Here is a 13,839-nt window from a genome sequence, read left to right on the forward strand (position 1 = left end):
TAAAATATTTTTAAGTTCTATGCAAGTCAGTTTCTCTTCTAAATTTTGGTTGTTTGGAGAAAAGCTGGAATTTCATTATTCAGATAATTGTAGTTAATTGTCCTAAAATACACACGGCAGTCTGGGCCAAGTACATGATTTTAATGGTGCATAGAGAAGCTGCTGCTTCTGCACTTCTTGCCTTACTGCCCATGAAGCATCTTCTCTGAGCCTAACATATCTTCTCTTTCATTCTGCATGGTTCTGAAAGAAGATTGAAATAAATTGCCATTGATCAATCAAAATATATTTTAAAAAAAACACCACGAGAGAGAAAGAGAGCCCATGAATGATGGTGTGTGACCTAGAACCCTGCTCCTTTGCATTTTGGGTAGCAGTTTCTTTCTCTGATGACTTTGTAGCCTTTGTTGCCTGTAAGCTGTTCCTGCTGAATCCAGCACTTCGTACATTTGTAGTGCTGTTAGGGCTCACACCAGTCTCAAAATGATTGTTCACATGTGCTTCTGGGACTTCACACCCTCCTAATGGGAAACCTTCCCTATTGTAGCCCTGGGAGGCTGAAGAGGCAAATGAAACCAGGTGCAAGTAATTCAAACCAGAATAACTCCATTAGCACAATCTGGAAGAGTTTATAAGGCAGTCTTGTTGCTGACAAGTAAACTGCAAAGAAAAGAGAAAAATTGAGTCTGACTGGAAGATGGAAAACTGCTTTCCCTTTCCTTGTTTTCTTTTTGTGTCCAGCCTGAATGCACTGTGTTGGTCACCAGGTATGTAAGCTCTTGACTGAAGCAGAGGAAAATGAGGACTCTATTAGAAAAAGCAAAATAGTTAAGTGTTATTTTTGTAGCTGTTTCTTTCCTAGGCAGACCTTCATATTCTAATATTTCTGTGACCTCTCACTTTTATTTCTTACATATATTAGAGAATCAGGTCAGCTCAGTTCCCACATCTAATAGCTTGTTGACCAGGAAAAAAATTAATCAGAATTGCTAGAGTGGAATAAATGACTCCAAAATAGCTTCCCCGTGGATAGTGTTATTCTGAAATAAGTGCTCCTTTTTTTTTTTTTTTTGATTAGGCACAAAAATCTGCTTGACCAAAGTTTGTCAGGTTTCTTAGGTAGACAGTGGTGAGCTTGTAGAAATTGGCATCTTCCAGAAAATTAGTTGATTCGTTGAGCAAGATTTGTCACTGCCATAACCCTTCCCCTGGCAGAGCAACTACCAGTATAAACCACAGCAAGAGATTTCAATGTTTTTATGACATTTTCAGAACTAGTAGAATTCTTTAATATTTGTAGATTTGGATGATCTGCTGAAAAGCATCTGTAGCTTGATGCTTTTCAGTTGTTATGAAGAATATAGAGAGCTTCACTCCTTGGACAAAAAATAGATGAAACAATATTTTTTCCTTGCAGTTCCAAGCATACTCTTCAAGTTTCAAGCCAAAACACTTTTTTTCCTATCAGAACACACTGAAAAAGACTCTGGTTTATGTTGTGAACTCCTCCATCCCTTCCCGTGTGCCTTTGTTTAGACTGGAGGCCTCATATTGTTTCAGCTTCCTGACTTCCCAGCAGATTTCAGTTGCTTCCTAGGCTTTCCTGTATATAAAGTGACTTCTACACTCAAAGTCAATAAACTCAACATTGCCCTGTGAAGTTATTCTTCTGCTGCTGGCAAATGCCTGTTTTCTCCAGGATTTGGGGAACGTGGCAAGCACACACTGACCTGTAGCCATGCCAGCTCTGCTGGAGCTGAGGGTCCTAGATTATTGTTGCTAGCTATCTACAGTTGCCCTTGGCTCATCTTTACAAAAAATAGCTCTGTCTGATTTCCCAGTTGCAGAGGATAGATTTGTTAATATTTTTTTGCTTAGCCAAGCAATTATCTTGCTCTAGGTCAAGCAAGGATTTTCAGATGCCAGGAAAGCCCATTTCATTATATGTGTTTGTTCTGTAGAAGGGCTTTTGCTTTCTTTTCAAAGTGAATGTTTTATGCTGCCATTTACTGAGCATTCACACAGGGCTCTGTTGAGAAAGCAGTAGGCTTGGTTGGGGATTGGTCTTGCACCTATTAAAGTCAACAACAAAACTCCAGGAGCTCCCCTGCTCCCTCCAAGAGCACCCCTGAGGTGCAGTTTGATAGACTTCAAAGTGTTGGTACAAACACTTGACATGAAGTGAAATATCTGACAGTATCAACAAAATATCTGAAATATCAACAGTATGCTGATCCTATAGCATTCCAATTTCAATACAAGGGAGATCCATACAGTGATGTGATGACTCTGCATTTATTCAGACCAACCTTGTTAAAAATACAAAGTGTCTTTGTTGAAGGATAAAACACCTTTATCTTGCTTTAAATGCAAGCAACACAGCTGCTAAGTCATACAGTGGATGTTGAAGAAGATTGTTGGACATTTTACCATCTCCTATTAAATCTGTTTCTGATTGAGTATGTAATTTAGCCAATTTGGACATCTAAGCTGCTGATAGAAACAATTAAATGTCAATAGCCCAATTTTAAGTTTTATTTAGGTGCTTAATTTAGATGCACTTCAGTGCTTCAATTTTCATCTTAAGTTTTAGATATTTAAGTAACTTAATTTCACCCACAAATGTTGCTGCAAGTTTGTTCATGAAGAATTGTAGATTTCTGAAGAAAATCTATTATTTCTTCTATTTTTCATACTTGAAAATGGACAGAGGAGAAATAGCTTTATTTTCACTTTCCAAATTTGCTTCCATGGTGCAAACATCTATAGAGAGGACTGTAACTGTCTGGTCAATGGGATGGAGCCTGAATCTAGGTGTGTATTCATGTATCAGCTGCAGGAGTGTAGTTACAATTATGCCCTTTCTGGATCATTCTGTATTGCAACCAATAAATGGAAAGTAAATATCTTAAATCACTTGTAAAACTACTATAGGGCTTAAAGCAGAAGTTAGACAACTATAAGAAATACAGTTTTTTCTGCAGTGGCGACACTTAGGAGAATTGGGTAAATTTCAGGCCTCGTTACTGAGGGCTGGTTAGTGAGTGGATGTCCCACCTGGGGTGACCAGGCAGTGCTGACAATGAAGGGCTGTTGGAGGGAGCAGCTGCACAGTGTGGATCACATTGCACTGACAGGTGAAGTGTGGTGACTTTCTTCTGCCTGGTCTGCAGGGAACACTGTCCTGCTCTCCCTTTTCACTTAGTTATAGGTTCTGTTTTCTCACTGAGTGAGGATTTGTTGAGGTGATACAGTGTTAATGACAGACAAATAACCCTCCTGGACTAAGCATGCTTTATTGAATGTGACTGTGTCATAATCAGCATGCCTTCACATTGATTACATCCCTCCTGTGCTCTCTGATAATAAATGTGCTGCTTTATTCTCAGAACTGCTCAATTTCCTGAAGTTTCCATTCTTTCCATTTTAGATGGCTTGACAGACTGTGTAGACCCTGACTGTTGTCAGCAAAGCAATTGTTACTCAAGCCCTCTCTGCCAGGGTTCACCTGATCCCCTTGACCTTATCCAGCACAGCCAACCACCCTTCTCTCAGCATCCTCCAAGGCTCTTCTATGATCGAATCAGGTTCCTTATTGGGAAGGAAAGCACTCATGTAATCCCAGGAGATGTCTCCTTTGAGAGCAGGTGAGTCTTCTTTTAAATGAAAGACTTTCTGAATATTGAGAATTGCAATTTAATTACTTAACCAGGAAAAAATGGGGATACCTGGGTAGCTGAAAATTTTTCGCCAGTGCTCATAAAATACTTAAGAGGATAGCAAACTTTAAAGTCCCAACAGCTGAGGATCTTGGTTATCAGATTGTTGTTGCTGCCTGTCTGGTTGATGGAAGTGTCCCACCAACACACTCTTCTGCTGTTATTAACAAGAGTGACTGTTGTGAAAGGTAAGTTGTCTCACACTTGTAAAATCAGCAGAGGAAGTTCAGCGCTTCCCACTGTGCATATGTAATGGCAGGATGCAGAAGGACAAATTGGATTCACATCTGCTGTCTTCAGTCACCTTTCTGCCCAGTGCAGTTTGATTGGTATTTACAGTGCAATGAATTTAATATGTGTCACTTACATAAGTTTAAAAACTTCCTTGGTTTTGCTATGCCTTGATAAAGCAGTGTGAGTTTACTGGTTTGTGCTGCAGGTTATCATGCAAAGAGTGGAGTGATCCCTGAGTGTTTGTGAGATTGGCTTTGCCCTTTAACAGGAGCGAACTGTGCAGTAGAAAAAGGGCCTTTACTTGCTCAGAAAACCTGGTAACACATATTTTCTTGAACATTTGAAGTAGAGGGGCACATAAGTTTTTATGCTGCAGTTCACTTGGGAAGCTATAACTTACATGCTGACAAAGAGATCCACAAATCATCTACATCACCTGACTGTTACCCTGTCAACTAGGCCCCTGCATTAGATAAACCATGTTCCAGTAATAAGCACATAAGAATTTTTTATTTTCACCCTACACAGCACTTAGTTTACAACCTCAACACAATCCTGCACACAAATTCAGTTCACTTTTTTCTTCAGCATTAATTTTTAATAAAGTAAATTTGTAAACAGTCATTATTGATCTGAAATACCTAAACATTTAATCACTATCAATAATGTAACAGGATGTTATAAATATGTAGAGCAATAGGCCATGAAGATGAACTCCATGAGATGTACCCACCTGCCGCTGGTGGGTCTCTTGGGGTGTTGCACTTATGAATCAGGCTTCTGTACTTGGGGCAGGGTCTTTGACTGGCTTTTTATGCTGTTTAAACCAAAAGTCACCACTGAAAAAATTTCCTCATCAAAATGCCTGACAGTGGGGAGTTTCCAGAGAGGAGGTGAGTGCTCAAGTTGCCTGTACAGTGTTCTGTGACACTGCAAATGTTAGCAGCCAGATTGTACATAATCCCATCAACGTGCTTTTATAGATATAAGGAATTGATCTTTTAAAGCTATCATTGATGGGATTTAACTTGGATTTAAAAGCTGTTTCTGAGTATTTCATTTCTTTACTCTGTTACCTGCCATGCCTTTGAAGACTGAAGAGCAGTGAAGTCCCATGTGCAAGCAGCAGCACACTCTCACCATGGCTTCTGACTTCCTGCCACTGAGGAGCAGGACTCTGCTGGCATTGGTGTATCTCTGACACCCCAGATACCATTTCCTCCCACTGCAGACAAATTCATAGTTATTTTGAGAAGATCATTGGGATTCAGATGGGGGTGGCTGCATCTTAGGAGTCAGGGCAGTGCCTGGAGATTTGTGCTGTGCTGTGTCTCCTGAGGTTTGTCAACATCAATCTGCAATGTACTGGGCACCCCAAAGGGTTCCTCAGTCCACACTTTGCTGGATCCTTGAGTCTTCCAGGCTGTTGAAATATTGTTCATCCAGAAGTCAAATGTTATTAAAAACTGTCAGAATTTTACTCAAGGATAAGAGATAAGCAGGGTTTTGGAAAGAGGCAATAGCTAAACTGTGGTACTTCTGTTCAAAAATCTTCCTCTGACATTGCCAATCTGACTGTCATCTTGTGTCGGTTCTTCTCCTGGGAATTAAGATTACTGAAAAAAATACAGAAAGACAACTGCTGCTACAGTAAAAAACATCAGAAATCTGTGATCCAGCCTATCTGGAAAGAATGCTTGAGGGGTTTTAATCTCCTTTGGGCTGCTGCTGAAAAGGTTGTGTCCAGGCAGATGATATTAACTCGTGGCTGCCTGCAATGGCACTGATTTTATAGCATTGGTGGTACAGCATGAAATGTTGGAAGGATTGGATGGAATAATGGCATGTATTTATTTCAGAGTACTGCCATCCATTCCCACTTTTGCTCCAATTTTGCAAAGCCCTATCTCTGCCTTTTTTTTTTTTTTTTTTCATTTCCCTTTACAAGAAATCTCTGAGGCCATTAGGAGCATTAAGGAAGAGACATCTACCCAGTGTTTTCAGTCTTCAAATGACATTGTGCAGTGTTTTACTGTACCACAGGTCAGTGGAACTCTGGTATGGGTAATGTTTGCATGAATCTGGCTGCAGACAAAATGATGTTGATTAGATCTTGGAAAGCTATCAAAAATGGTGAAGATTATCTCTGTCCTTCATACTTGGATATGTTTGGTCTCTGCCATATCCTGGAATTTTCCAAATAATCTGAAATAGTAAAGCTAGCTGTTCTGACAGCTGCTGAGACATCTATCCCTCTGCATTTGCATCTTGGACTTTAGCTTAGGTCTAATATTTAATCATTTGGCTTATACAGTACAGTCAGGATGTTGCTTGAGCCATAGCTAAATACTACATCAAAAATAATGTTAAGGGGCAACATGTCTGCAAAACATTTGACTTTTTGTTATGTCAAATCTATGTCATATGCATTGGGTTTTTACAAACTCCCACTTAAACTGTGGCATGCTGAAAGGCAGATTAGAGGCATTCTGGGTAAATGGAAATGTACTTGCTTACATCAGGCATGGTTTTAACCTACTGCATCTAGCAGGGTGTAGCAGATTATAATGTTTTTGTCAACTTCTGTTCTCAGGAAGGTTTTTAGCTTGTTTCTTTGCTGAGGATTTTTTTGTTTTAATGCATGCTGCTGGCAAGCTATTTGACTCACTGTAAATTGCCCACGAAAAGGGTCCAGTGTATGGTACTGAATTAATTACCCTTCAAATGCTGCTTACAGCAACATTGTCAGCAGGAAGAAACGAATGTACCTCACTAGCCTTCATCTTCATTTCTCTCATTGAAGATTTTAATCAGAAGTGCAATACAGTAAATGACATCTTCTGGTAATGTGACACTTGCAAATTCACAAGCTGCTTGATAGAGTTCCATATCTGAGCCTAATGTCTCAGCCTGAAGTGATTATTGGAAACTTAACATGCAAAAAAATAGCAGGTAAGTAGCAGCAGAGCAAGGCAGAATGATGGTAAAATAATAAAATACTTCACAAGTACTGAAATAATACATTTAACATTTAAACTTCTGTTCATATTTTAAATTAGAGATGTCAAACAAACTGCCTCACAGCAGAGACCCGAGATCCACAGAGTAGTGAGTTCCTCAGTTGCTTGTGGAATGCCCCATGAAGCATTGACAGAGGAATTCTACTTTTAGGCCACCTGCAACCCGTGGAAATCTCAGCTTTCTCTCAAAAAGCCAACTGCTCCCTCTGGAGTTGCAGATTTAGTACAGCTTGCCAGGGGACTGGGAACATTTTTAATGCATTTGAAAACACTAAGGCAGCTTATCAGGGGCATGTTCTTGCCCAGCTTCACCAAATTAGAAAAGACATTTTTGCACTGACTTTCAAGTTAAAACAACTTGGAAAGCCTTAGGTCTGAGCTTATGCAATCATCACAAATAGGTGGCTGTTGGACACATAGTACAAGTTGTCCCCCATGAGAAAGCAAAGCAGGGCAGTCACAAGAGTGTGGAATAAGTCTTAGAGGCAGAAAGTACAGTGCATTGAGGAGACATCATGATCTTTAGAGGTTTCTCTGCTCAAATGAATAGAAGCAGTGAGTGGTAGCAAGGCCTCCAGCTCATCTGGGAAGAGGATGGATGTTGAGGCAAGGAAGCGTGAAGTGGCAGCTGACTATGAAGGGACATCACTGCAGGGAACATGCTCTAAAAGCTCTGTGAGGGAAGGAACTGAGGTGTGCTCTGAGCAGCAGAGCTGCAGGGAACATGCTCTAAAAGCTCTGTAAGGGAAGGAACTAAGTGAGGTGTTCTCTGAGCAGCAGAGCTGCAGGGAACCTGCCTGGGGACGTGGGGTGTGCTCTGTCAGCTGCCAGGGCGCTGGGAAACAAGGGGAAACCAGCTGGGGGGCTCCTGGTTACCTCCTGAGCCTTGGAGACTCGTGCTGGTCATGAAGGAACTGAAAAATGTTTTCATAGCTGCAGTAAATGCCAGAATTAAAGCTAATTCTGATCAAATGCTTAGTCAAAGATTTAGTAGGTTCTGGTAATTCAAAAAGAGGCCAGAGAAGACTCTTCAACTCAGAATAGGTCATAAAGAGACATTAAATAACGAGGACAAATGTAGGAGCACAGAGGCAGGCTTAGGACATTTAAAATCTAAGAGATTAGAAAGACAATTCAGTACAGACAAATGGAGAATAATGAGGTTTATATGTCTTTATCACGTACTGTAAATATGTGTTGCTTGTAAAATATGATGAATAAAATGGAGAATGTTGAAAGATAAGTCTGTTAATATTATTTATGAATTATGGGAAGTAAAGTGAATGAGTAAAGGAAAGAAAGACCATGGATGGAGATTTTGATGAGCTTTTATCGTACAAATCTGTATGCTTGATAAAATATGAGGACAGAGTAACGTCAGAAGACAGGTTTGTGTGGAATGAACAAACAGGTGTGCAAGAATAATGCACTGAATAATGATTACTCCAAGGGGTCTCACTCTCACACCTAAGTGTGTTGTAAATATATGGAGTGCATTAATAAAGGTATTAGAAAAGAAAATGCACATCTGTTGATGTTGGAAATACAGGAAAATAATATAAACAAGTATTATCTGTTCTAAGAAATCTGGCTGTTCTTTTGAATGAGTCATGTGAGTCTGTTGAGACAAACAGGAGCTCAGTTGCCTTCAGTGGAGCAGCAGATTTTGGGCTACAACCCATTTACTTTATGTAGGAAACAAAGCAGGTGATAAATCAGAACTCTTGTTTTGCATATTAGCAGTAATGCAGCATCTCCCATTCCTCTAGGATTTATCAGTCTTTTCATGGCCTGGGAGCATGGAATTCCTATTAGCAACTGTGGTGAATGCTGTAGTGGCAAAGAGGTTAATTTTTACCAGTTGTGTTTTCTCAAGTCATAGTCAGATGGGTTTGATGATATCATGGTGATAAATCAGTGTCCTGTTAGTGGCTTGGGAGAATGGGATATTAAAAAGCATGTCAAAATTTTCAGAAATTTATGTTCTCCAGTTTCTGCATATGATTTCATTGGATCATGGTCAATTAATCTCTCTAGGTATATTTTTAAAATTCATATGTAGACTCCTAAATAATTTTTGTCTAAGGAGCTATTAAGTTTTTTCCTTTAGATCACACATTCACTGTGCAGTGGATGTGTCTTTTGAGGTTTGCCACAAATTTTCAAGTTGAGAAAGAAACATAACAATGCCTAAATTTATGCTTGTCATTTATATTGAGTAATTAATGCCAGTTCACTTCATAAGTATTGCATTGGTTTTGACCCTAAATGTCTTAATGTTAGCAAAAGACTTGCATACACTGTTCACTTCCTTATCTCAAACTGCAGTTCCAGGAAATAGCTGCAGTATTTTCATGAGTTTACAGGATCTGGGTTGGTTCAGCCAGTGAAGGTGTGGTGTAGCTGACAGCCCAGGGCAAAATTACTGGGAGGAATTTCAGTGGAATGTAGCTATGTGAACCCTTAGAAAATGCCACTGGGTCCTAATCTACATCATAAGGATTTTTTATGTCTGTCCTTAGGAGACCTGATTCTTATATGTTTCTTTATTCAGATAGGTAAAAAACCAAAGCTAAGAAAAAGAGTAATTTCTTCACCGTTTCTGTGACTAAGGTGAAAGCAATGGTCTGAAAGGACAACAGTGAAAGTTCAAATTGGACAGTAGGAAGAACTTACCATGAGTAGAGCACTCATGCAGAGGCATTGGAATGGGTAACTTGGTGAGCTTATAGAGTCAGACAAGCATCTGTCTGGACTGATGTAGGCATAGTTGATCTAACCCGAGGCAAAGGAATGGACAAGATAAAGTCTTGTATTTCCTTTCAGCTCTCATTTTCTATGACTCTGTGATCCTGTTAGCCTCTGATTAGACACACTTAGTAATGAGTTCACTTACCTGTCCATTGACTTTGATGTTTTCTGCTGTGCTGCCATCTTCCACCCTCTTCACTGGAATGTGAGGATAAAGTAGAAAGTGGGTGCAAGTCCAGTGCATCCCAGAGGGAATTCAGAATAGCATCACATGTGATGGGGGATGGAGAAAAATGTATGTTACACTTGATTAGGCACCCTGTGAATTTACCTGTATAAGTTTCTGAAGTTCAGTGAAGCCCGTGTGTCTCACTGCTGCCTTATCACATTAGTTCAGCTTTTCTCTAACAGACAGCAGTGCCCTATACCTAGCAGCAGAGAATGAGGTTTCATTCTCTCCTTTCACAAACCATCACTCCCTAGAGCTGCAGCCAGCTAAATCACACTATCAGTGAAACCTTTGCAGTGCCATTCAGTGGCAGAGCAAATAGTACCCTAAAATATGTGAGGAAACAGGAACATATTCTCCCTATACCAACAGTTCATGAGAGTCTGTGTGTCATCCTTATGAGAGAATGCTTTTTAAAATCAATCTTTTGGGCTTGTATGACTTCTCTTCCAAAAATCAGCAGTCATTCTGAAATCAGAGTGGTTTTGTCTGTTTGGGACCAAAGCACAGCCCAGTTTCTGTAATCAATGTCTTTCTCACCCTCCTCATGTTTGTAACTTGTTGCCTTCTACTCTTGTTGCAGACGGGCGTGTGTCATCCGAGGCCAGGTTGTAGCAATTGATGGAACACCTTTGGTTGGAGTGAACGTCAGTTTCCTGCACCACAATGAGTATGGATACACCATCAGTCGACAGGATGGCAGGTCAGGCTTTCATGTATTATCCTCCACTGGTTTAGGTTTGTGTGGTTAAGGCCATCTGCCAACTTCTATTCATGTACAGAATTTTCATAGACATCACAGTTCGCAGTGTGGCTTGGGGATGACATCTGGCCGCCTGCTCTGGGAACACAGTTGATTGGAGCTCTCTAGTGAAGGGACCAAAGAAAGAGAAGAAAAAAACCTAAACTGCAACAGAACTACAGTGACATTCAAACTCCTGGAGTCAAGATGTGCCAGGTCTGCTGTAACAGTGCCTTCTTGACATTGGAATATTTTCACAAGTCAGGTTTTCCAGGAAATATCCTGTCTTCTGCAATTTTTGTTGTTGTTAAGTGTGAATCATCCAAGTAGTTTATTGAGGTGTCAGTGAAGTCAAATTCTTTAGCTGATCACCTGAGGCATACAAGGAAAAGTGGGAGCAGACTTTTTCCAAAGGCAGATGGTTAAATTGCTGTTCCATAACCAGCCCTGGCTTCCCCTTCTTCCCCACCCTCACAGGTCTGAGTTCAGTTCTCAAAGCAGGTGAGGTTTCAATATATTCTATATTGCCCTCGAGGGCTGGCCATCCATTTGCAATAGGGTCATGACTTGCTCCTGAACTTCAATTAAGCTCTTAAGGGCAGTTTAAGACTTCATCTTCCTGGGCTGAATTGTGAATTACAGGAAATCTGAAGCTGTCTTCCAGCAGGGAAAAAGTGCTGCAATTTGTCACTGTTTCCACAATTATTTTTTTTGTTTGGCTTTGCCAATTTATAGAAGTAAGGAGTGTGCATATTTATTTCACCTGGGTTTATTGACTTTCAAATCACACTACTGAAAGTTAGTAATTATCATTTCCTCCTTACACTAGCCTGGATAAAGTTGTTCCATTAAAATATGCTACCTGTATTTTGCTGTGAATGTAATCGGTGTCATTTGGGAAATTTGATGAGATATGCATAATTAAGTCTGACTTCTTATCACAGTTTGTTACCATCAAAAACCTCCATAATAGATGCATTCAGTAATACAGAGAGTGAAGTAGCTATTTACATATTACCTTGTGTTGCCTGACTGTGGATGTCAGAAACTCTGGAAATTGAGACTGTACATCATACCTTCTATATCCCACTGTTTTGCAGCCCAGACGTGCCAAAGGTTCTTCATAGTTACCTCCCAGAGGATCACCCTCCTTGTGTTCAAGAGCTGACTCAGTTCTCAGTGCAATTAATCACCATCCTTCCCAAAAATTTCATACTCTGTACAGGGAGGTTATATGCACAGTGTACTCAACCTTTTCCTCCTGCTGCTTTTCGAAGAAGGGAAAGGGTTATGTTCATAGAGCTATGGCCTAACAGGCTTTAAGCCTTCTTATTCTGCATGCTCTTCCTGCATACATGATGAGTGGCATCCTTTTTCCGAGATTGGAATGTCTTTTCATATAAACCAAAGCAACTGGGTTGACAGTTTTGTTACAGATGGCTCGCTGGTATTGATGCTAGTAGATAAATAGAGGGGAGAGAGGCCAAGTAACAGTGAAATTCTGTGTCTTGGTGTTGTTGCATACAGGGAAAAAGCACACAGAGGTAAAGCTTCTTTGTGGATACAAGGAATGTACACTTGAATGATTTCACATACTAAATTAAGAGCTGTAATAATGAATATAATGTTTTTGTGATGCATTGAAAGGTGTGGTAATGTGATTTTTAAAAAAAACCAAAAAGAAACAAAACTATTTGTTTTTTCTTTTCCAGTTTTGACCTTGTGGCTGTTGGAGGAATCTCTGTCACTCTAGTTTTTGACAGATCTCCTTTCATATCTGAAAAAAGAACACTTTGGTTGCCTTGGAATAGATTTATCATTGTAGACAAAGTTGTAATGCAAAGAACAGAGTCGGACACGCCATCCTGTGACATCAGTAGCTTTATCAGTCCAAATCCAATTGTACTCCCTTCCCCCTTGACAGCATTTGGAGGGTCTTGTCCTGAAAGAGGAACTGTTATTCCAGAACTACAGGTAATGAAAAGAATTCTAAATTAACAGTTTGTTCTTTCTTCAAAGAGAGTGAGCCAGTAACTGCTGTAATGCCACTCACTTGGCAGAAAAGCACCAATGCACATCTATTTGGCACTGTTTAACAAGATTCTGTTGTCTTTATTCTTTCTTTACTTTTAATATTTAAAAGTGTTTTATTTCTTCTCTTCAAGAAGAAAGTGGGAAATGCTAACATGAATTAGTATTGAAATCCTGATTTGTTGGTAGTGAAGCACATAACCATCCCTAGTTACAGATGAACTGTACAACTTCCCAGACATCAACGTAGAGACATGATGCTTTGAACATTTCTAGAGGTGTTTCGTTCTTTCACAGCTGTATGTCAGATTCTTGGGGTTTATTACTTTAATTACTTATTACCAAGGTAGAGAGCAATTTTAACATGATCTTTAGGACTTCTTTTTTAATTTCAATATATTTTTTCTTGACTCTCTCTTAAGTGTTTAAAGTAATTTCTAATTAATGTTGTAATTAACTGTTGTTTTACTTGGGACTTAAAAGACATTGTGAGAGTCAAGCACACAACAAAACACAGCTCAGGTCATATTAATGCCCTTAATTTTTTGTATGTTGTTTGAGCAGTTAGATTTTAAAGAATATGACCTCTTCTGGGTTTTCTTTTAATTTCATCAAGCAAGCCTGGAAGATACTTTGGGGTGTACCTGTAGCTTCATAAAAGTGTTGCAATTTTATTCTACATGTGAAACACCTCTGCTTGAACTGAGTTGTGTCTAAACACCTCCATAACTGTTATCATGCTTCATCCAGTTGATGGTCATAGCATTGCTTCACAGAATGTACTAAGTGAAACTAATGAACATAAATTAAGAATATCTGCTGCACTCTAGTAAGAAAAAACTGGGTCACAGTGCTCCACATGAGGTATGCCATGGTCTTCTTTGAACAGTGGGGTACTCAAAGATGCAGTCTACTGAGAAACCACTCCCCAGTTCTTTCCTTTTTTCTTTTTTTTTTTTTGTCATTGGAGGTTTCATAGTGTTGAGTTTCATTGTGTGGTTCTGGGAATTGAGCAAAAATTAACTGAGAATAATAGGAGACAGAGATACATTAGCATGTATTAATGTGTGAATATTTCTTCCTACTTTTTTATTAAAAAATGAAAAGGAATGT

The 13,839-nt window shown here is 39.5% G+C and overlaps 1 protein-coding gene across 5 annotated transcripts in view; it reads left to right on the top strand.

The window, feature by feature from the left end:
- Positions 1-13,839, top strand: part of TENM1 (teneurin transmembrane protein 1) — a 770,840-nt gene that overhangs the window by 682,808 nt on the left and 74,193 nt on the right. For all 5 annotated transcript variants that reach the window (XM_063170577.1, XM_063170580.1, XM_063170579.1 and 2 more), the window contains 3 exons: positions 3,431-3,647; positions 10,537-10,656; positions 12,408-12,669. In XM_063170577.1, coding sequence (XP_063026647.1) covers positions 3,431-3,647; positions 10,537-10,656; positions 12,408-12,669 — 599 coding nt within the window. The remainder of the gene's footprint in view (positions 1-3,430; positions 3,648-10,536; positions 10,657-12,407; positions 12,670-13,839) is intronic.

This window comes from Melospiza melodia, chromosome 16, assembly GCF_035770615.1.
Source record: "Melospiza melodia melodia isolate bMelMel2 chromosome 16, bMelMel2.pri, whole genome shotgun sequence".
Taxonomy (NCBI): Eukaryota; Metazoa; Chordata; class Aves; order Passeriformes; family Passerellidae; genus Melospiza; species Melospiza melodia.